This window comes from Lithobates pipiens, unplaced genomic scaffold, assembly GCF_037356315.1.
Source record: "Lithobates pipiens isolate NorthernLeopardFrog02 unplaced genomic scaffold, aLitPip1_a1.2 Scaffold_3, whole genome shotgun sequence".
Taxonomy (NCBI): domain Eukaryota; kingdom Metazoa; phylum Chordata; class Amphibia; order Anura; family Ranidae; genus Lithobates; species Lithobates pipiens.
In genome coordinates, this window is record NW_027507790.1 from 101,383,785 (window position 1) to 101,407,296 (window position 23,512).

The 23,512-nt window shown below is 41.8% G+C and overlaps 1 protein-coding gene across 2 annotated transcripts in view; it reads left to right on the top strand.

Annotated features, from left to right (window-relative positions):
* The window catches only part of OSBP2 (oxysterol binding protein 2), a 399,907-nt gene that overhangs the window by 333,285 nt on the left and 43,110 nt on the right, over positions 1-23,512 (top strand). For both annotated transcript variants that reach the window (XM_077462100.1, XM_077462101.1), the window contains one exon: positions 17,908-18,153. In XM_077462100.1, coding sequence (XP_077318226.1) covers positions 17,908-18,153 — 246 coding nt within the window. The remainder of the gene's footprint in view (positions 1-17,907; positions 18,154-23,512) is intronic.

Below are 23,512 nucleotides of genomic sequence, written 5' to 3' on the forward strand. Positions count from 1 at the left end.
GCACGAGGTTGCTAGGGAAAATGGTGGTTTCATTCAAATCTATTCCCTATGCCCAATTTCATTCAAGACTACCCAATTGATGGTTGATGACCAGAAATTTGCAGAAGGGGAAATCTTTCATGCCGATAGCCTGGAAGGTAGTAATGACAGATGCCAGTCTCTTGGGCTGGGGAGCGGTTCTGGAGGAGGCCACTGTCCAGAGGAAGTGGTCAGAGAAGTGGTCAGAGACAGAAAAGGCCTTGCCCATCAACATTCTAGAGAATGGCGCATCTGGATCTAATATCCTGGACTTCCAGGTTTCAGGGGTGTCCTGTGAGGATACAATCCAACAATGCCACAGCTGTGGCTTACATCAACCACCAAGGGGGTACCAGGAATTAGGCGGCCCAAAGGGAGGTGAACCAAATTCTGACATGGGTAGAGAAGCATGTGCCTTTTCTGTCAGCAGTCCTCATTCGGGGAGTAGAGAATTGGCAGGCAGACTTCTTGAGTTGCCAACAAATGTCCCCGGGGAATGGTCCCTTCATCCTGAGGTTTTTTCAGCCATATGCCAAAAGTGGGGTACCCAGGACATAGATCTGTTGGTGTGCAGGTTCAACAAGAAGTTGGACAGCTTTGTGTCAAGGACAAGGGATCCGCTTGCATTCGGAAAACAGATGCGCTAGTGACCCCTTGGGATCAGTTTTCACTGATTTATGCATTCCCCCTAGTTCAGCTGCTACCACGGCTTCTACACAGGCTCAAGGAGGAAGGGAAGCCGGTGATTCTGGTAGCCCCGGCGTGGCCCAGAAGATCCCAGTATGCAGAGATCATAAGGTTGGCACCAGGGAAACCGTGGACTCTTCCATCCCGTCCAGACTTGCTTTCGCAAAGGACCAGTGTTCCATCCTGCCTTACAATCGCTTAGTTTAAAGCGGTTCTGCACCTAAAATAAAAATATTAAAAGCCAGCAGCTACTAATATTGCAGCTGCTGACTTTTAATAAAATCACACTTACCTGTCCCAGGGTCCAGCAATGTCGGCGGCAGATGACGAGCGATCGCCGCCATCCTCTGCCCCCGCCGCCATCCTGTCAGGGAATCAGGAAGTGAAGCATTACAGCTTCACTGCCCGGTTCCCTACTGCGCATGCGCGAGTCGCACTGCGCGTCTCTTATGGTCCCCCGCTGTGTCTCTGGGAACTGTGTGTTTACCAGAACACAACGGGGGGGGGGGGGGGCGTCTGCAGAGGTCTGCGGCGGTCTGCCCAGAAGTGGGTGCAGATACCTGGATTATCCAAGTAACTGCACCCCCCTCCCCCTTGAAAGGTGCCGATTGTGGCACCGGAGGGGGGGAGGGATCAGATTAGCGGAACTTCCCCTTTAGGGTGAAGAACTGTTTTAACGGTTTGGCTATTGAAGCCCAAATTTTAAAGGATCGGGGGCTTTCGGGCTCAGTGGTGACTTTATCCTGAGTAATGCAAGGAAGCTAGCTTCCAGGACCATTTATTATAGGATATGGAGGTCCTATATTTCCTGGTGTGAAGCCAAAAGATGGTATCTTCGAAATTATGCCATAGGAAGAGTTCTTGCCTTCCTACAATTGGGGGTAGAAATGTAGCTAGCCTTAAGTACCATCAAGGGTCAGATCTTGGCCTTGTCAGTATTATACTGCTTGCTTCGCATTCTTTGATCCGGGCCTTTAAACAAGGGATAGCTCTGCCAGTCAGGCCGCCATTGTGCCCATGGGATTTGAATCTAGTTTTATCAGTCTTGCAAAGACAACCCTTTGCGCCATATTCCCTTGATCCTTTTGACAAGGAAGTTGTTTTTTTTGGTTGTAGTAACTTCGGCAAGGAGAGTGTCAGAGTTGCCAGCCTTTTCCTGTAAGGAGCCATACTTAATTATTCACAAAGACAAGGAGGTGTTGCGTCCTCACCCAACCTTTTTGCCTATTTATATAAGAGATGAACCATAGAGGAAAGCATCAAACTTTCCAATATCATTGCCGCCAAACGTCCCAAAACGTGTTATCAGAAAGATCCCCTAACAAGGAGATAACAGTACTTCCCCGTACAGCGGGACTTTTAAGGCAGACCAAAATATGAGTAAAAAATATATTACAAATTTACCGTATTTTTCGGACTATAAGGCGCACCGGATTATAAGGCGCACTAGCAACGACCGGCTGATAAAATGGATATTTCCATATATAAGGCGCATCGGACTATAAGGCGCACCGGATTATAAGGCGCACTAGCAACGACCGGCTGATAAAATGGATATTTCCATATATATAAGGCGCATCGGACTATAAGGCGCACGGTCGATTTTGTGAGAAAATTTAGGCTTTTACGTGCGCCTTATAGTCCGAAGGTTAACGTCAAGAGACCGGGTGGCTTTTTCCACGAATCTCCATCCCTATTGATCTGTGACTCCATGCGCGCCCATCTGACAGATACTGTTAACAAAGAACTCCAGCGATGTCAACAGGTCATATATAAGGCGCACCGGATTATAAGGCGCACGGTCGTTTTTGGGAGAAAATTTAGGCTTTTACGTGCGCCTTATAGTCCGAAAAATACGGTATTCACAAAAATGATACACAAAATCGTTTTACAGAACAGTGTAAAAATCCATACATATATCAATGCGTGGAATCATACATATAAATATGTAGTCTGCACAACATCAAAGGTTTCATATATGGTTTTATCATGTGAACTCCAAAACGCCTGACATGTTTCAGGAAAACATTCCCTTCTTCAGAGGCATATCTAAGGAGAACAAATAGCTGTAGTCTGAAAAGGAATCAAAACAAGAGAAATTTTGCCTAAAACAGTGTCCAGTTTTCACTTGAACCAAGATGTCTCCCTGCCTTCTTTTTTCCCAGAACCTCGCTCTGTGGAAGAAAAATTGTTGCATTCTCTCGATGTGATGAGAGCTGTCAGGATCTGAAGGTGACAGCTCAGATGCGGAAGACTGATGCTTTGTTTGTACCGCCAGAAGGGCCCAGAAAAGGGCAGGCAGCGTCAATATCGACTATTTCACAGTGGATTTATCAGGTTATAATTCAGGCTAATGGATTGAAAAGAAGGGTTCCACCTTTTCAAATTAGAGCACACTCTACCAGGGGAGTGAGTGCGTAATGGTCAGTGTATCACCAGGTCTCTGTGGCTCAGGTTTGCAAGGCCGCGACTTGGTCGTCACTACATACATTTACTAAATTTAACTAGATGGATGTAAGGCGGCAGGAGGATGCTGCTTTTGGACACAGTGTGCTGCAGGCAACAGTATAGGTTCTCACGTCTGATACTTTTATATGTGTCTCCCTCCCCTCAGGAGCATTGCTTTGGGACATCCCCCATAGTAATTACTATGGCTGCTCTGTGTCCCATGATGTACGATAAAGAAAATAGGATTTTTAATACAGCTTGCCTGTAAAGTCCTTTTCTTAGAGTACATCACAGGACACAGAGGTCACTCCCTCCTTTACTGGGATATTCATTGCTTTTCTACAAAACTGAGGTACTTCCTGTATGGGAGGGGTTATATAGTGGGGGACTTCCTGTCTTTGGGTGTGCCAGTGTCCATTCACCTATAGGTGGCGTATAACCCACATAGTAATTACTAAGACTGCTCTGTGTCCCGTGATGCACTCCAAGAAAATGATTTTTTTTTTTAAATATACGTTTTTATTGATTTTTAAAAAATACAGAACACACAAAAAAAAAAAAAACATAAAGAACATATTTACAATTACAAAACAAATAAACATACAAAAAAAGAAACCCCCACATACATACACATACATACATTGGTCTTGCATGGTATTTATACTAGGTTGGAAAAAAAACGAGAGAAAAAAAACAGTCCCATGGTACAAGCCAAAAATATTCAAATGGTCGTTAATATTTACCCAGTAGCTAACGGAAAATGGGCCAAAAGATCATATTCCTCTAAGCCCTTGTACACACGGTCGGAGAATCTGTCGGAATGAGTCTTATCGGACCGTGTCGTCAGATAATCCGACTGTGTGTGGTATGCATCGGACTGATTCTGTCCGAATCTCCGTCCGACCCAATTTTCCAACATGTTGGAAATATTTCCCGACCAACTGGGCCGGACGGACCTAATGCGATCATGTGTAGAGCATTTTCATCGGACCAAGTGCCACGCATGCTCAGATCAAATTCCTACATCAAAGCTATTGGCTACTAGCCTGAATGTAGTCCCATCATAAAGAAATTACGTCATCATGTTCTGAAAGATCGGATTTGGCCCGACCGTGTGTATGCAACAGTTTCGGACACAATCCGTCAGACTAAATCCGATGGGCAAAATCCGACGGATTTGGTTGGTAAAATCTCCGACCATGTGTACGTGGGCTAAGAGGGTTCTGAGACTGTGGAAGGATCCGTCAGCCATTTGGACCAAACCTTTTCATATTTGAGGAGACAGCCTCTATTGATATAGGTTTCCCTATATAAAGGTAGGTTGTTGTTTATAAGTAAGTTGTTTCCACATAGCCAGTGATGGGGGGGTGTTTTTTTTTTCCAGCTAAGAGCTATAGCTTTATAAGCATAGAATAGAAGCAGCCCCACCAGAGTACATCCTGCTGCCGTGGGAATAAATGGCTCTATCAAACCCAGAATACATATTGTCATTGATAATTGTAAAGGGATAAATGTTATTTGGAATATAAAAGCTAATATCTCTTCCCAATACCCCACTATGGCTGGACAAGTCCAAAATATATGAGTAAAGTCTCCAGGGGTCGCCCCACATCGCCAACAACCAGGGGCAGAGTCTGGATTGATTTTGTGTAATATATGGGGGGTATAATATGCCCTGTGAACTATCTTAAATTGAATCAATCTGTCTCTCAAGGAAACAAGAGAATTAAAGGGAGAATCCCATATGTCACCCCAGTCATAATTTTTAAGTTCAGAGATGTCCCTAGACTATTTAAGTCTTAATTTCTCTAAATTTGGGAGCGAGACAGTTGTTAAATGAAAATAAAATTTGGAGACAGCATTCTTTGTACATTCTGATCCAAGAAGCTTCTCTAGGGCAGATTGAACTAATCGTGGAGAAGAGCCAGGGAATTGACAAATGAAGGCATGGGATAGTTGAAGAAAATGAAAAAAGTATGACTGGGGGATATTAAAATCAAAAATTAATTTAGAAAATGGGATCAAAGATTCGTCCGAGATAATCTGGGTTACAGTTTTTACATTAAATTTAGTCCAAGCATAAGGGTCGGCAGTGTGTAAAAATGTTCCAAAGTAGGATTTAACCAGAGGGGAGCGTTAGGCGAAAATGCCTGTAAAGGATAATGTTCAATTTTAAGACGCTCTCCCCATACGCGTAACGTAGTACACATAGATGGTGTCAGTAAATATGGAGCACGAAGGCCCCAAAAAATCTAAAATTTCAACGCCTCCAAGGATCCCAAAACCGCTGCTTCTACCTGAATGGCAGAATTCGAGGTATTTGGATTAAGCCACCAAGCCACAGTTACTAGCTGGGAGGCCAAATAATATTTATAGAAATCTGGACATCCCAAGCCACCCTGGGAGGCCGGGTGTACCAATGTCGCCCAGCTATATCTAGGGGATCTCCATATAAATGCTGAAAGAATACGATGTAGCCGTACGAAAAGCGATTTAGGGATCCACTGCAGAGAGTGTATGTAAATATATGTAAATTTAGGTAATATATTCATTTTCATTAGATTTATGCATCCTAATAATGAGAGAGGCAATGACTCCCATGCCTTCAGCCGTTGTTGAGTCTCCTGAATCACAGGTGTTACATTTAAAGTTATGTAATCAGAAGAAAAGGATTTTACAGGTAAGCTGTATTAAAAATTCAATTTTTTTTGAATAAAGAATACATACTTGAATGGATTTTTATATAAATAAAAAACTGTATAGTGTCAATTTAATGTAAATGACCTAATATACAATACAGCCTCATGCACACTTGGCAGTTGCCCAGCTCTTCTGAATGCGTTTTCTCCTGGCAGTAGAAAAGCAACATAAAAAATGTGGAAAACACATTTAGGCCCAATCAAGCATTTTGGCATTCATTCATTCCATTGGCCAGAATATTTGCTCATTCTGTTAGTTTAGTCACGTTGGGTGTTTTTTGTGCCCAAACGCTCCTCTCCTGAACACTCAAGTAATGTTTTTTTCTACCTCCAAATGCATGTATACACCCATGTGTGCATGGACACATAAGCAACAGGAGAGGGGGGGGGGGAACTCCAAACACCCTTAAAGAGGGAGTCCAGCAAAATTTTTATTTTTTTAAAGTCAGCAGCTACAAATACTGCAGCTGCTGACATTTAATAAATGGGCACTTACCTTTCCTGGAGTCCAGTGATGTCGGCAGCCAAGGCCGAGCAATCGCTCGGCTCTCAGCTGCTGCCGGCGTCATTCTCGGTGAGGGAATCAGGAAGTGAAGAGTTGCGGCTTCACTTCCTGGTTTCCTGCTGCGCATGCGCGAGCCACACAGCGCAATGGGAATGGTCCCCGCTGTCTCTGGGACCCGTGTGTGTCCCAGCAGACAGCGCGCCGGGGCAGGAAGAGGCATAGACTCCCATGGGAGTCTATGTCCAGAAGTGGGTGCAAATACCTGTCTTAGACAGGTATCTGCACCCTCCTCCCCCCTGAAAGGTGCCAAATGTGACCCAGGAGGGGGGGAGGGTTCCAAAAAGTGGAGATTCAATTTTTCTGTGAACCTCCGCTTTAAATGAGGCAATTTTGACACCCAGTGTAAATAAGGCCTACCTGTATATGTTTAAAGTGTTTGTTAAATACCTAGAAATTTGTACGGATTAGCTCAGCACACACTTGTATTGGAGGGACAGAAATGGTAACATGAAAGAAGCAAGATTACATGGCACTTATGTGTTGTCTCAGTATGTGCAGAGAGAATTGAAGTGTGGATTCAGTAAATGATGCTTTTATAGCAATGCAGGATTACTGTGTCTGTGGACTCCAGCTAAGCTAAAAAGTAATTCCTGTTCTGTAATGGTTACACTGGGGTGAAAATGGCCTACCTGAAGGAATTCTCTTTGCATTTAATCCTTTTTTTGATATGGCTTCATAGACTGTATGTTAGTGAGCCACTTAAAATAAACTTAGTTCTTAATGTGCACAAAAGAAGCTTTATCTGATGTCATATTTTTCCTGGGTCTTACTTCCCACCTCTCCGGGGCACTTTCCCCACTGTACCAATATGAAATCTTTATCATTTTATTGAGACAGAGATTTCTTTTGGTGGTATTTTATCACTAATATTGTTTGCTTTTAGAACCTTTGCTGGTTCTCATGGACTAACTTTGTTTTATCACATTTGCACTATCTACAACTTTTGTCCCTTCTTTGTTTTTGATTGTATAGATGAATCACTGCATCATTAATAATTTTGATTTAGCACTTAATTTTTTTTCTAAACTAAACTAAAAAAAACTATTTTGACAAATAAAAGTTTTTCTTAGTTTCTGTAAATTTTTTTGCAAATAAGTAATTTTTCTTCTTCACTGATGTGTGTACTGATGAGGTTGCACTGATGGTCGCTGATGAGCTTGCACTGATGAGGCTGAACTGAAGGGCACTGATGAGGTGGCACTGATGGGCAGTGATAAGTTGCACTTATGGACACTGATTGGCACTGATGGGATAATTACGGCACTAATTATCAGTACTATGATTATCAGTGTAAAGTATGTACTGACAGCCTTTCCGGTTATCGGCAATCCTTTCCTCACACAGACACAGCACATGAGAAACGGACTGGCCTTAACCGGCAAGTCTGTTTACATGTGGTAAGCTGTGTTTGGACAGAGCTGATCAAATGGTAAAGGGCTGCTGTTATTGGCCCTTTACCCCAATCTGTGATCAGCTATCTAAAAAAAGACCCAGTTGCCACAGAGTGTGCCCGGCACACACCCCAAAACCACAGATGTATTATATTATAGCTTACCAATCTTTAGATGTGGTGGTCGAATTAATTTACTTTTTTTTTTTTTTTTGTTAGATGGTGCTGGATGTCTTCCAGCCAGGAAATAAAGCATGCTCTATCTGACTTGCTGTGTCTTCTAATGCACACTGTGGGGGTAATTTACTAAGATGAATGCACTGCACCGGTTCATACCTTAATTTGTGCGCCAGATAAATTATTAAGTGAGCGTATGAACCGGCGCACGCATAAGCACAACAGATAATATGCCGGCGCACGCGATAATAATATCCCATTGATAGTAGCGCACGCCGTATCATTAACAGTCCATTCATACAGGGGCAACACAAAAGTGACAAAAGTGTTAAAAATGACAAGAGACAGTTTTTGACAATTCCTTTATTAAAGTCTTCTTCTTTCATCTTCTTTCTTCCGGTCTTCTTCCTTCTTCCTTTCTTCATCCTTCGGTTTCTTACTCCATCTTCTTCTTCCTCCGATCCTCTGCTTCTTGCTCCAGTGTTCTCGTCCGGCATCTTCCTCCACGGCGTCTCTTCTTCCTCGCTTCCTTTGAGAGGTGCGCCTGTTAAACTTATGCAAATGCATCTACGTGGCTTGACATTTACTAAGATTTTGCCGGCGCAGTGAACCAAAGCAATTGAATATGCGCAAATGCCACTTGCGCATGCGCAGTGCATAAATTGACCTTGCACAGTTCCAAGTGTATTTGTAGGCGCAGCAAGCTTGCTCAGAGAAAGTTACTTTTCCATTCTATTTTAGGGCATATTTGTTACTTGGACAGTTATAACTATACTTCCTCACATCACCTCCATAATATTGGCCCTTCCAGCTTCTTTTAATTCTGAGTTGAATAATGCTTGCACCATGTCTATAGAGGCGCACAGATCGCCGCCTCCCGTGCGCCGGCATGCTAATAGTAAATGGGGAATTGCGCTGTGTTACAGGCGCAAATGCTTTGTGAATACGTAAACGGCCGTTGTGCATCGGCGTGCGCCGCAACTCATGGAGCAAACCGTTTGTAAATCAGCCCCTGTAAGTAGATTACCGCATGCAGTGAAATCAGAGAAAGCTATTTCAGTATATGAGAGGAGCTTGTACAACTGTGCAAAGCTGAAGGTACAGCTGGAGTTCAGATAGAAAACCTAATAATGTAGAGGAGAGCTATTGACTTATGCAGTTTGTAGATTTTAGCCCTTGCCACGTGATCTCACCTGTGTCAGACATTTTTAGGATTAGTTAGGCTTAAGCTGGAATTCTACTTTAAATTATTTACATATTTTTCAGAAATCATCTAATGAGCTTTAAAATAAGCCATCGCTTCTTTGGTCTTGAAACCCCTGTTGTGGAAAATAAGAGCTAACCCAAACATATGGAACATAAGCTTTCGGCTTATGCAGATGATGTCCTTTTTCAAATTGTGAACCCCACTGTCTCACTGCCTAACCTGATTGAGAAATTATCGCTGTAGAGCCAAGTCTCCAATTTCCGGATTAATTATACCAAATAGGAAATTCTGCCTGTAACTGAGCCTTTAGCTAGTGCCACCGCCCTGAAAGGGCAATTTCCCTTTACCTGGGCATCCTCCTCTATACGTTACCTTGTTATCCACCTCACAGACAACCGCGATACTCTATACACTCATAATTATATTCCTTTACTGAAAAAAATCAATGTGGATCTAAAGTCATGGGACAGGGAGACTTTTTTGTGGGTAAGCCGCACGAACATCCTTAAAATGACAATATTGCCCCGAGTGTTGTTCCTCCTGCAGATGGTGCCTGTCCTTTTACCCTCACGCTTCTGTAAGGAGCTTTGTAGCCTCTTCATTCAGTTTGTATGGAGAGGTAAGAGACCAGGACCAGCAGTGGCGATGCTGCAGTGGTCTAAGCAAAATGGGGGTCTGGGTCTTTCTAATATTTCCCAATATTATCCAGCAATTGCATTACAAAATATCCTCAACTGGAGGTTTCACACGAGGTCTCAATTGTGGGTACAGATGGAGAAGGTCATTGCAGGTCGGAACCTGACGTATGCTCCCTGGGTTTCAACGGATGCCAGGGGCCTCTTGGAGTGGGTATCCCCATTGATTGTCCACACCCTGAAGGCATGGGATAGACTGAACATGTTCTTTGCCCTGGCTTCCCCAATCTTGCCGTTGGCCCCTGTGGGTGGATTCCCCTGGTTCATCCCCCCCCCCCCCATTGAGCGGCTGGCATCTCTTGGCACATGGGCAAGTGACAGCATCTGCAACTTGACACGCTTTGTGCAGGGACATTCTATGGTTCCACTTAACACCCTTAGGGAGCGCTATCGCAGTCTTCCCTTTGATTTTTGGAGGCATCGCCAGATCGCTAATTTTGTTGCATTGCAACATCATGGTTCACAGATTAGAACTACCCTAACAGACTTTGAAAGCCTTTGGGCCAAACAAGACCCTCTGCCACTTATGATCTCTGCCCTTTACAAGTTACTGGAAGCAGCTAAGCAGAAACACTAGACCAATTTACATTAGGGAATGAGAAAGAGACCTCCAGTGTGAATTTATAAACAAACAATTCAACCACCTTTACAGCCTAACACACTCGGGTTCTGTGGAGTCAAGGACTCACAAAAATAATTATAAAATACTCTCACGGTGGTATCTGGTGCCTATGACCCTCGCCAGGATTTATCCTTCGACCTCTGATTTGTGATGGAGGGGTTACGGACAGAGAGGAACGCTTCTCCACATATGGTGGGAGAGTCCTATACTAAAACACTTTTGATCTGTGGTTAGTAAGTTTATCTCTGATGGTGTCGGTGTGGACATCCCAAACTTGCCAAAGCACTTACCTCTCTACATCCCCTCCATGCTTCCTCAATGCGGCTAAGTACCTCATTCCAACCTACTAGAAAAGTTCACGCACTCCGAATGAAGCGGAATGGATGGGGAAGGTGGGGGAGATCATGGAAGTGGAGGTGTGGCTCACCACCTGCAGGGATACTGGGAAAAGATTTGACAACACTTGGGCATCTTGGAAAGACCACATTTCAGGGACGTTCTCAGTCTGGTTGAGCTTGGACACAGCCTTGCTGGCACTGGCTGATCCCAAATTTAAACAATTGGTCCTGGCAAACTAAAACCCTGTGGGTTACACCTCACTGGTTGCTGAGCATAAGCGACCATCGAACCGGGTGTGAACATGGTGGGGACAAAGTGTCCACTTTGCGTGAACATTAGCTTGTTTCCATATTATCTAGGGTCATCGGCATCACAAGTTTGTTGCACCTGTAGTGAGATCTATGTGGATTGTGATATTGTCTGTAGTTGGCAGGGACCTCCTACCCTTTCCCTTAGGGGAAGGGGGACGTCCACAGGGAGTGATTGTCCGGAACAAAGGAGGACCTTTATTGGTTTAAAAATGTTGACGATATGGCTTACTAGCTAAAGATATTGTTTTCCTCGGATGCAGATGAGGATGACTACCCCCTTTTTATTTATTTATTTATTTCTATTTTTTTTGTGTATATCCCTCTCCAAGTTTTATTTTTCCTTCTGAGTTGATTTTTGATCTGTTTTGCATAACATCTATAAAATAAAGACTATATTAATATTTTTCATAAAGAGCTTGTTACCACATTAATTGAAATGCATTTTACTATTAATGGGCAAATGTTTCATTTGTAATTGTTTGCATTTCATTTTGCTTTTGGATCCTACTGTTTTATGACAGCCATACTGCTTATATCTATGCAGACTAACCCAACAGGAAAGGGATAATGTCAGAATTATTTAACTTACAATGAATTTCAGTGGGGTTTATTAACTGCTTGCTGACCCACCACAGTACATTTACTGCAGCAGGTCGGCATGTACAGGCACAATCCCGTACTTGTACATTGCGGCTTTCTTCCGAGTCCACTCGTGAAGATTGTGTTACCATTTGCAGCAGCACAAGCTGATCAGCGGGTCCCGGGCCAACTATTTTTGTCTGGCACCCGCTGATCGGTTTTGTGAATGACAGAAGAAAAGGGCTCTCTTCATTCAGCAGCGATGTGCCGTTTTTTACCTCCCTGCAAAAAAAAAAACTGCCACATTCCTTAATAGCACACAGTAAACAAACTCAACATTGTTGGGCACACATTTAACCCCTTGATCGCCTTTGATGTTAACCCCTTCCCAGCCATTGTCATTAGTACAGTGACAGCATATATTTTTAGCACTAGTGTTACTGGAGATGTCAGTGGCAGTTAGTCAGTTCCCTCCAACGTCAGTAAGTGTCAGATTGCTTGCCACACTATCGCAGTCCGTCTATAATTCACTGATCACAGCCAGTAATAGTATTTACATTTTTTTTTTAATTTCCAGTATATATGCCATAGTTACAACTTTCACGCAAAGTGTAATCAATATACACTTTTTTTTATCAAAGACATGTAGCAGAATACATTTTGGCCAAAATTTATAAGAAATTTGATTTTTTTTTGTACATTTTATTGGATGTTTTATAGCAGAAAATATAAAATTTTGGGGTTTTTTTCCAAAATGTTGGATCTTTTTTCGTTTATACCACGCAATAAAAAACCCAGTGGTGATCAAATGCCATAAAAAAAATGATGAAAAAATATATAAATTTTCTATGCTTACTGAATTGCGTCGCTAATGCGCAATCGCCAGTTAAAGCAGCATAGTGCCGAACTGCAATAAATGGCTTGTCATGAAGGGGGTAAAATCTTCTGGAGCTCAAGTGGTTAAAGTAGCAGATAAACACTGTGTCAGTTGTTCCATCTTTTTGCTGAAATGTACAAATCAGAGCTGTCAAAAGGAAAAAAAAATATTACCGCCAGCAGTAAATCACCCAGCAATTGGCACGTCTTAGAAGACCATGGCCCCAGTGAGAAAATTGTATGGCTCTATTGACATGAAGGGTGTCCTTGTGTTTGATATGGTGATATGATTAGCCCTAGAATAAAGGAGGTTCCTAAGGACCAGTGTTTCTTCCACTAAGTATGTTTTTTGGAATCTCAAGAGGGTCATCAGAATTCCCCAATTATTGCCGCTTACTAGTTGATTTTTCAAGCTTCTTTTGCTTTATTTTCACCTGGTAATCCTGCAAATAACACCGTTCTTGTCCCTGGGTGGCTACGCTATTCCTCTGTTGTCTCTATGGAAGGAATGATGGTTATTACTCTAGGGTACTCTTCCTACATGGACTATAAACATGTCCGTATCTCTTCATCTCCATTACATGGGTGGCAAGGCAAGGCAATTGGTAGTTTACAGAATATAGCTAGGAAAGAAGATATTATTCAGTGCAGCTCACAGGAAGTGATAAGCACACTGAATTTCTGGCAAGATCAACAGGTCTTTTCTGTATTTGCTGAAAATGTTCCTAACTTGAAAACGAATGCAGCCACCACATCTAAGGACTGAAAGCTGTAATATACTGTATTGTTGTTCTTGGTTTTAGTTATCCTTTAACAATAATGCTAGAATCACAAGTCACAGGGTAGAAGCTCTATTTCAGCACCTGCAAACCATGTTGTTTCACCCCTGATTACACCATATAGCTAGCAGGTTTCAAATGAAGACACAGGGCATCTTCTAGTCATATTAAGAAATCAGACTAAGAAATAAAGGTGGTGGAGTGAAATAATTTATGCCATATACTAAAAATAAAGACAGAGCAAATACCAGTTTCCCATGCAATAATGAATTAAGAAAACTTAAAATGTGTTAATATGGACCCAAGGCTATGCCCGATGTGCTAGATCTGGTGACAATCATGTTAAGTGACTCATGCAATCGTTTTAAAAATAAGTGATTGCTATGGAACCAGGGTGTTAGAACAGACATAGAAAGGTTCATTGGCTATAGAAGAGGTTGTAAATCACAAACACACAATGTAAGGCAGCTTTTGTATAGTTACAGAATTATAACAGGTAAGATGAGATCAGGTGCGCCACAAATAAACACATTCATCATTTGTATCACAAGTACTTGAGGTTTATTTGTTTTAATTCTGTTTCATTTTTGCAGATAAAGATAAAGCAGTGTTTTAAATTGTTATTAGGCAAACTGTTTAACATATTCATCAATACAAACATATGGCAACCTCCCCAACCTATAACTGGTCTTAATAGCTAGGAGCACATGGAAGAGCAACGCATGTCAAGAAACAAACACAAATTCCCGACTCACTTACCAGCCAGCCTGCAACAAACTGAATTGACCCTAATAATTAAAAACAAGGGGGTTTAGTTTGCACACATTTACAAATACATGCATAAGCTGCAAAGGCCACGCCACAGCAACCCAGTGTACTGCAGTCCTAACTCAAATAGATTATAGGTTTGGGTGATTGCCATTTGTTTGAATTGTTGGTAATTTTGGATACCTTTTGCTTCCATTTTGCTGTTGCTGCGTGTCCAGTGTGTCCCTGTACCTTTTAAGGAGAAGCTGGCTACCTCCAGGCATACCTGCCCTTAATCTATCTATTATAATATACAGTAGACTCTCAAATTATAGGACTGCAGTACACTAGGGTGCTGTGACTTGGCCTCTGAAGCTTACACGTGTATTTGTAAATGTGAAATGTGTGCACACCAAACCCCTTGTTTTTAACGTGAACTGTTAGATAAGGTCAGTTCAGTTTGTTGCAGGCTGGCCCGGTAAGTGAACTGCAAATTTTTCTTTTAACATATTTGTTTGTAAAGGAGGATTATGGGGTTAACTAAAGGCAAAACTTTTTAATTTTGGATATTGGAAAGGGGGCATTAACACCAGGTTTTTTTTGTCCTATTTTTTTTGTGTCCTATTGGGGATTTCTGCTCACTTCCTGTTCAATAGTCAAAACAGGACGTGAGAGGAAATCCTTCCAAAGTGAGGGAATCAAAGGTTGTCACTAAAGTCACCAGAACTAGTGTTCCCATCGTAAGGTTTTCTCTCTTTTAGAGTCCTTTCCCACTGCTAGCATGGCCATTTTACCGCTGTTATAGTGGCGCTTTTAAACACGCTAGCGGTCGAGAAAGGGGTTAAAACTGCCCGCAAAGCGCCGCTGCCCAATCGCTTTGCAGGCACTTCAGCATTGCTGCCTATTGATTGCAATGGCAGGGGCAGTGCGGGATTAGTGTGTATACTGCTCCCACACCGCGCCAAAGACGCTGCTTGCAGGATGTTTTTTTTTTTCGGTCCTGCAAGCACACCGCCCCAGTGTGAAAGCACTCAGACTTTCACACTGGGGAGGCTTGAAAGGCGCTTTTCAGGTGCTTTACAGGCACTATTATTAGCGCTAAAACGCCTTCAGTGTGAAAGGGGTCTTACTGTTCTGGGGAGAACTAAGAATGTGGTAGTTGCTTTGTCTTTCACTTTCGAAAAATCTGACAGGTGTTCTAAGCCTTCTCCATTCTGTCCAAAATGGGAAAAAAGTTTTGCCTTTTATCTACATACTAATCTGCATACCCGCCTCCACACTGCAGTTATCCCACTCCAAATCTAAGCTCAAGAATTGATTGATTGAGAGCCAGGGGGTGGGCACGGCTGGTTCTGGCTCTGTTTAAGTGGGGTGTATAAATCCTGGAGCATCCGCCACTGGGAGTGCTGTCGTGTTTGGCTCTTCCCTGTCAGCTGATAGCAGGGATAGGCTAAAATCTGACTCTGGGTCATAGGAGAACAAAAGTAAATGTACACTTGTGACCTACTTGAGAACTATGGCCAAAAAGCTTTGGCCACACTCCTCTTATAAGTAAAAAATGCTTGCCGTACCATGTCATCACAAAATGTATTAATTATATGGTCTGTCTCCATTATCACTAGATATACTGTTGTGTGGTAATAAGAAAAGCTGCGATGTCTGCATCCCTTTTAGGCCAGGAATTGGCTTAGAAAATATCTTGTGAAAAATAAAGCCCCTATTGCCGGGTGTGCTTGTAATTTCCTGAAACCTATGGAAAAACAGTGTTTCGACTCTTAGCCCTTGTACACACGGTCGGACATTCCGACAACAAAATCCGTCGGATTTTTTCCGACGGATTTTGTCCGAAAGTGGTGTTGCATACACACAGTTGGACAAAGTTGTCGGAAAATCCAATAGTTCGGAACGTGATGACGTTCGGTCGTTGCGACGGGACTACGTTGCGGCTAGTAGCCAATAGCTTTGGTCTCATAATTTGATCTGAGCATGCGTGGAAAATTTTATATCCAGCTCTCAAACTTTGTTGGTCGGACATTCCGACGGAAAAAGTCCAATGGAGCCCCCACGCGGTCGGATTATCCGTCAACACGGTCCGATCGGACCGTTTCCGTCAGAATGTCCGACCGTGTGTACAAAGGCATACAGTAGCCGCTTCCACCTGAGAAAGCCACTGTAAAGGTGGTTAAACATGAGGCCCCTTTAGACATACATGGCCTCCTTCTTCGTACCAGATTGGTGAATCTGAGTTCTTTTCCTTTTAAAGATCTCTTACGCTGAATTGGTGTTAACTATATCGGGGAGGCCAAAGCATTTCAACATCAACTAGATTTACATAGACAATACTATGATCCATTTATAAGTTGGAGAAAATTAGTGGCTATTATCAGGGTCTGTGTAAATGAACTTCTGATTCATTTAGTTCTCAGGATTTTAGTATAAAATATATGCATGCCAATGGAAGAGATACTTTGTACTGTATGTTCTGTCATCTACTTCAGTATTTACATACCACCTCCATCTACACATTTACAACTTTGTGGTTGTCTATGAGAAATTATATGTGGATGTTCCTTAGACTTTTACAAAGCAGTGTTTAAGACTGTTCTCTTTTATGAGGACTAATACATGTCTGATACAAGGAGACTATGAACCCGTGGATTGAGTTGTATGTGTTTTCCAGATCTCTTCTTAGCTGCACTTGCTCAACTTTTATCAGGGATGTATAGATTTTACCTTGACCAAGCTTCACCTTAGTTTGGTCTCAGCTAGACCTTATCTGCTCCTCAATGATATATGCTGATTTAGGTACTGATTACTCTCATGAATGACATGTGCTTTATGCGGTAAATAAAATGTTTGGGTTACATAGGCTCATCTTTTCGTGGATCATTGCAAGTGAACTTTGCCTGATTTCCCCCCCTTCTCAGTGATGACACCACTGACTGGAGTAGTATCCATCATTAATAAATCTGGGTTATATGGCAGGGCAGCCTCATGTGGCTGCAGAGTCCTTTGCTGTAAATTAATTTTATTGTGTATGACTGACAGTCTTTGGTTCCATATTGCTACTTTGGTATGTGTGCATCCTCCTATGCCAATATGCACTGGTAGGAGGTGAAATTGATGATGCTTTATATTTGTGCCATGTTTTAATATAAGTTAACTTATGGGTTTTGTGCACGAATCTCAGTCTGTATACTGATTAATATAGATACAATTAAGAACTATTGTGCCTCCCTGGTGGTCCCCTGAATCCCTACCTTCACATCTCAGATGTCTATGTGCTGATATTGATATTATACATACTATAAAATGGTTTTATAATTTAATTTAATTTACTTTGTGACCGAGGAGGTGTTTGTTTTATGTAACTCAATGCCATGTGTATGTGGCATCTCAGGCATTTATTTAGCTATTGGCTGCCGAAAACGTCTCTCAATATCCTTTCTAATTAACCTTTCAGACAACGAACAGCTAGCAGACTGTGCCAGTCATTTATTGCTGCAAAATATATAGTTTGACTTCTTTGTATAGTTGATATTTCCTAATTCTATGTAATAAAAAGTAACTTTTTTAACTAAAAATGGCATTGAAAGTAAATCTACGCACCCCGAAAATTCATTCATTTGTATTCTGGCTTTGCAACTGTATGGTTTGGGTTGATGGTACGCAAAAACGAGAGTTTGACTACTAAATGTCCATATATTCTTTTATTTCATATGTTGAAATCTTATAAATAACATTTTCCTTGCTTCTTGCTGTTCTTAGGTGAATTTTAATGAGCCACTGTCCATGCTGCAGAGGCTAACTGAAGACCTGGAGTACCATGAGCTGTTGGACAAGGCAGCAAAATGCGAGAACTCTATAGAACAGATGTGCTTTGTTGCAGCCTTTTCTGTGTCTTCCTATTCCACCACGGTCCATCGAACAGCAAAACCATTTAACCCTTTGCTAGGAGAAACGTTTGAGCTGGACAGACTAGAAGATTTAGGATTCTGTTCCATTTGTGAACAGGTGAGGAGGACCATAAGTGAACTGTGCTGATAAAATAAATGTGTATAACCTAAACATGACATCGTACAGGTGTGATATTCTATACAGAGCCTATAGACACTGTGAAAACCTATATAAACCATTAAAGCTATGCGATCAATTTTAAAGCAGATTTATATGCAAATATTAACTTACCTCTACGATAATAATATTACTGAAATTGATGTCTAAATGAGAATGGAAGGACTGAAAAACGTAACTTTCCTACTAAAAAGAAGTTGCATCCAGCTCTCCCTTGCCTGGTTGCATGACCAGAGATCTAGGTATCCGTCAAATGATCTAAGATTAAGACCCCTTTCACACTGGGGCGTTTTTCAGGCGTTTTTCATGCCCTTTAGCGTTAAAAAAAGCGCCTGAAAGAAGCTGCAACTGCAATCCCAATGTAAAAGCCCAAGTGCTTTCACACTGAGGCGCTGCGCTGGCAGAGCGTCAAAAAAAGTCCTGCAAGCAGCTTCTTTGCAGCACTTTTGGAGCGGTGAATACAACGCTCCTAAAGCGCCCCTTACCATTGAAATCAATGGGAAGTGCCTGAAAAACGCTATTGGCAGCGGCGTTTTGTGGATGCTTTTAACCCTTTATTTGGCCACTAGCAGGGGTTAAAAGCTCCCCAATAACGCTCGAAAAACGCTGGTCAAGCGCTGCTAGTTTAAGCGGCGCTTTACGAGTGTTTTTCGGGCGCTGACATTGTGAAAGGGCTCTTAAAGCACTTGGGCTTTCACATTGGGATTGCAGATGAGGCTTCTTTCAAGCGCTTTACAGGCGCTTTTTTTAATGCTAAAGCGCTTGAAAAACGCCCCAGTGTGAAAGGGGTCTAAGGGAAGCATATGTGTTCAAGTTGGCTAACGCTCCCCACCGCCATCAAAATGATGCGTCCAAACGACTAGGCTTTTGGTCAAACGAACTTTAGGCTTCATGCACACTGACTCTGAGGCCTCTACACCGTAAATTAAACATTTATTGGGCCTCCGGGTGCTGTGTGGAGGCAGCCTATGTAAGTGTGTGGGGATGCAGTGGCTGTATGGATGCAACCACTTGTCCCAGTTTGACAGGCGTGCGGGGTGGTTCATTTTGCAGTTAAATTTGAGTAGTAGACCAAGGACCTGTTGCTGTTGAATGCTGAACAGGTAAAGTACCTTGTACAGCACTCAGGTTGAGCAAGTCTATGAAAATGACCACAGGACCCTTATAAAGCACCAACTCAAAATTTAAATAAAAACATTTTGCCTTCAGTTTTACTTTACGTAATGACCATGGCTGAGTAGTGAATTAAGACAAAGGCCGGTTTGGTTAAGTGCCGGGGAACCTGCCACTATATTTTAAAGGCCTATTGAAGTTAGAGGAATAGATATTCTCTAGAAAATGTTAATAGCCTTATCTCCACTTTCCTCTTATAGCAGCTAAAAAGCCTGTCTAATTATGACAATGCAGTCCAAAAAAACACTAGAGTTTGATCATACTACCTGGTGTAGCCTGTATATACACAGTCCTTTCTCATCACTGCTGGTGTTTGTGAGAACGCCTGTGATGAGGGGTGTGATGCCGCGTACACACGATCGGAATTTTGGTCAGAAAAAGCTCTGATGGTTTTCACGACGGAATTCCGACGGGATTTTTCTCAAGCTATCTTGCATACACACAGTCGCACCAAATTCCGACTGTCAAGAACGTGCTGACGTACAGCATGAACGACGGGACTAGAAAAGGGAAGTTCAATAGCCAGTAGCCAATAGCTTCCGTCTCATAGTTGAATCTGAGCATGCGTGAGTTTTTGCGCGTCAGAATTGAATACACACGATCGGAATTTCAAAAATTCCAACCGTGTGTATGCGGCATGACTGTTACTCATCTATGTCAGCATAGAGAACTAGAGTGTAAGACCAGGAAATGCATTTCCACTAGATGAAAAGGTATCTTAGGGGAATTCCCAGTGAAAATCTGTTAAAAAAAATCATAACCTACACGGTGCAAAAAAAAAAAAAAAGCATCTGATTTTATTTAGACTTCAATTCTAAAATCAAAAAAATTTATATATTGCAGTTTACCAATTCTTAGATTTGGTGGCTGCATTAGATTTCATTTTTTAGGCTTTCTTTTTCTCTGTTTTCACCTGGTGATTTGGCCAATAAAACACCTCCTGTATTAGAATGCCCCCACTCTGGAGGAAGGAGAACAGGGGGCACCTTTGGACAGCAGCACTGTCAGTATGGGGGAGGGGGTTGTTAGATGGACTAGCAGATTTAGATACAATAACAAATTGAAGCCAAACTCCAGCTCACACTGCTGTTACACAAGCAGTTACAGCAACCATTTTTTTCTTTTGAAATACAGTGCCTTGAGAAAGTATTCATACCCCTTGAAATGTTACAGTCAAAAACATAAATGTATTTTATGTGATAGACCAATACAAAGTGGCACATAATTGTGACGTGGAAGGAAAATGATAAATCTTTGTTAACATTTTTTACTAATAAATATCTGAAAAGTGTGGTGTACATTTACTCTGATACCCCTAACTAAAATCTAGTGGAACTAATTTCCTCACCTACTTAATGTTGTAAAGTGCTGTGTAAACTGTCAGTGCTATATAAATCCTGTATAATAATAATTAGTAAATAGAGTCCACCTGTGCATAATTTAATCTCAGTATGAATACCGCTGTTCTGTGAAGCCCTCAGAGGTTTGTTGGAGAACCTTAGTGAACAAACAGCATCACGAAGGCCAAGATACACACAAGACAGGTCAGGAATAACGTTTTGGAGAAATTTAAAGCACAGTTAGGTTATAACAAAATATCCCAAGCTTTGAACATCTTAGAGAGAGAGCACTGTTCAATCCATCGCCCAAAAATGGAAAGAATATGGCTCAACTGCAAACCTACCAAGACATGGCCCTCCACCTAAACTGACAGGCCAGCAAAGGAGAGCATTAATCAGAGAAGCATTCAAGAGGCCCATGGTAACTCTGGAGGAACTGCAGATCCACAGCTCAAGTGGGAGAATCTGTCCACGGGACAACTATTAGTTGTGCACTCCACATATCTGGCCTTGTTGGAAGAGTGGCAAGTAGAAAGTCATTGTTGAAAGACAGCCATTAGAAGTTCCATTTGCAGTTTGTGAGAAGCCTTGTGGGGGACACAGAAAACCTGTAGAAGAAGGTGCTCTGGTCAGATGAGACCAAAATTGAATTTTTGGGCCTAAAAGCAAAATGTTGTGTGTGGTAGAAAACTAAAACTGCACATCGCCCTAAACACACCATCCCCACCGTGAAACGTGGTGGCAGCATAATGTTTTTTCTTCAGAAGGGGCAGGGAAGCTGGTCAGTTGATAGGAAGTCTGCAAAAGACTTGAGACTGGGGTAGATGTTCACCTTCCAGCAGGATCATGACCCTAAACATACAACCAGAGCTACAATGGAATGGTTTAGATCAAAGCATATTCATGTGTTAGAATGTCCCAGTCAAAGTCCAGACCTAAATCCAATTGAGAATCTGGGGCAAGACTGGAAAAATGCTGTTCACAGACACTCTCCATCCAATCTGACAGAGCTTGAGCGATTGTGCAAAGAAGAATGGACAAAAATGTCACTCTCTAGGCCATTTGGGTAGTTTCTGTTGTCATTATGATTTAAAAAGAGTAAAAACAGCTGATTGATAATAAATGGCTTCAGCCAAAAACTAACCATGAGTGAAAGAAATGTTTTTGTGCTATCATTCACATTCTTTGAAAAATGGACAAGAAATCATAAATTCTGCCAGGGTATGTAAACTTATGGGCACAACTGTGTGTGTGTGTGTGTGTGTATATATATATATATATATATATATATATATATATATATATATACATATATATATATATATATATATATATATATATATGTATATATATATATATATATATATATATATATATTCCTATTAAAGCACATGTGTATCCTGCTTTATAAATGAAGCTGTTGCTTCTGTATGGCTTGCGTAATATATTTACAGGAAGTGTGGCTGTATTTTATATGGCTCGTACTACATTTTATCTTGCTCTGGGTTCTCTATGACATCCCAATCAATATAGACTGATAAGCACTCACACTGCCCAACATATTACTCATCTATTGACTAGGATGATCCATAGACCCAAAAAAGATAAGACTAATTACCCTGAGCTTTCTTGCACACAGGACAGATATCCAAGTCCATATTGACTAATCTGGAAACACTGAAGTCCAGACATATCCATTTTTCTCAAGAAAGTTTTCTTAAAATATCCATGCTATAACTGATTTCATGCCAGACTGTTTCCTTCCATGACACATGTCACTTATGTCACTTACGCCGCTACAAGTTTGCAATGATGGCTTAACCTATTTTATCCCAGCTGTGCAGAATTACAGGGATTAGTATGTGCTTCTAGGGAATTATACATAGAGCAGAAGTGAAAAATAGATTTTTTTTTCTAAGCAGACAGACTACATAGTACAGATATAAGACTCATAACTGAACAGCTTTGAACTTGTGGATTCCCAGACTGTTTAATAAAATATTACCCCCCAAAACAGAGGACACAATGATTGACTTACAAGAAGTAAAGAAGAACAGGTGTTGCCCATAGTATTTACCATTTTCCAAGAACAAGGTAGGAAGTGAAGGCCATTACTTGGTTGGTGGCTGTAGGTAGGGTGCACAGTGATGTAACAGGTGTGGAGTAGTCTGGTGGTGTACCCATGCCGCCCATTCCAAGTTGCATATCCTCTGGGTTTCTTAAGGCTACGCCAGGCATTGAACCGGGTCACTCATTTTTTCATGTTGGGTAATACTCTGTCTGAAGGCTTGCTCACTAATCCCCAGGGACCAGGCAGGGGCCGCGGGTCAGTTGAAGAATCAAACATTAAGGTGGCCCACCAACTCGAAGATTTGCCATCTGTGCAGTATACAGAGTATGGAGTTCCCTCATAAGATGCTTCGTCCCATGTCCTACACACTTGTGTTATCTCACTTCTAGTAACAGAATGGGTTCCCATTGAGAATGTAGCGGGAACCTTATGTGTGCTCTCACCTAACACACTAAATATATTATCCATAAAAAATAACAGAATTCAAAGGAAAGGAATCTCATCAAGCTCCTAGTACAGCTAATGGTTAGGACCATATACATGTCAAGCAAGCGGAGGTAATAATTTGTAAACAACCATCATGTTTTCTGTTAAGGCCTAGAGAAAGGCATTGGAGACATGGGGAGGGAAAACAATGAACATTGGGAGGTAAAAGCACACCTACAGCAACCATTAGTTATTATGATTAATTGCTGGCAACATTGAGAGATGTTGC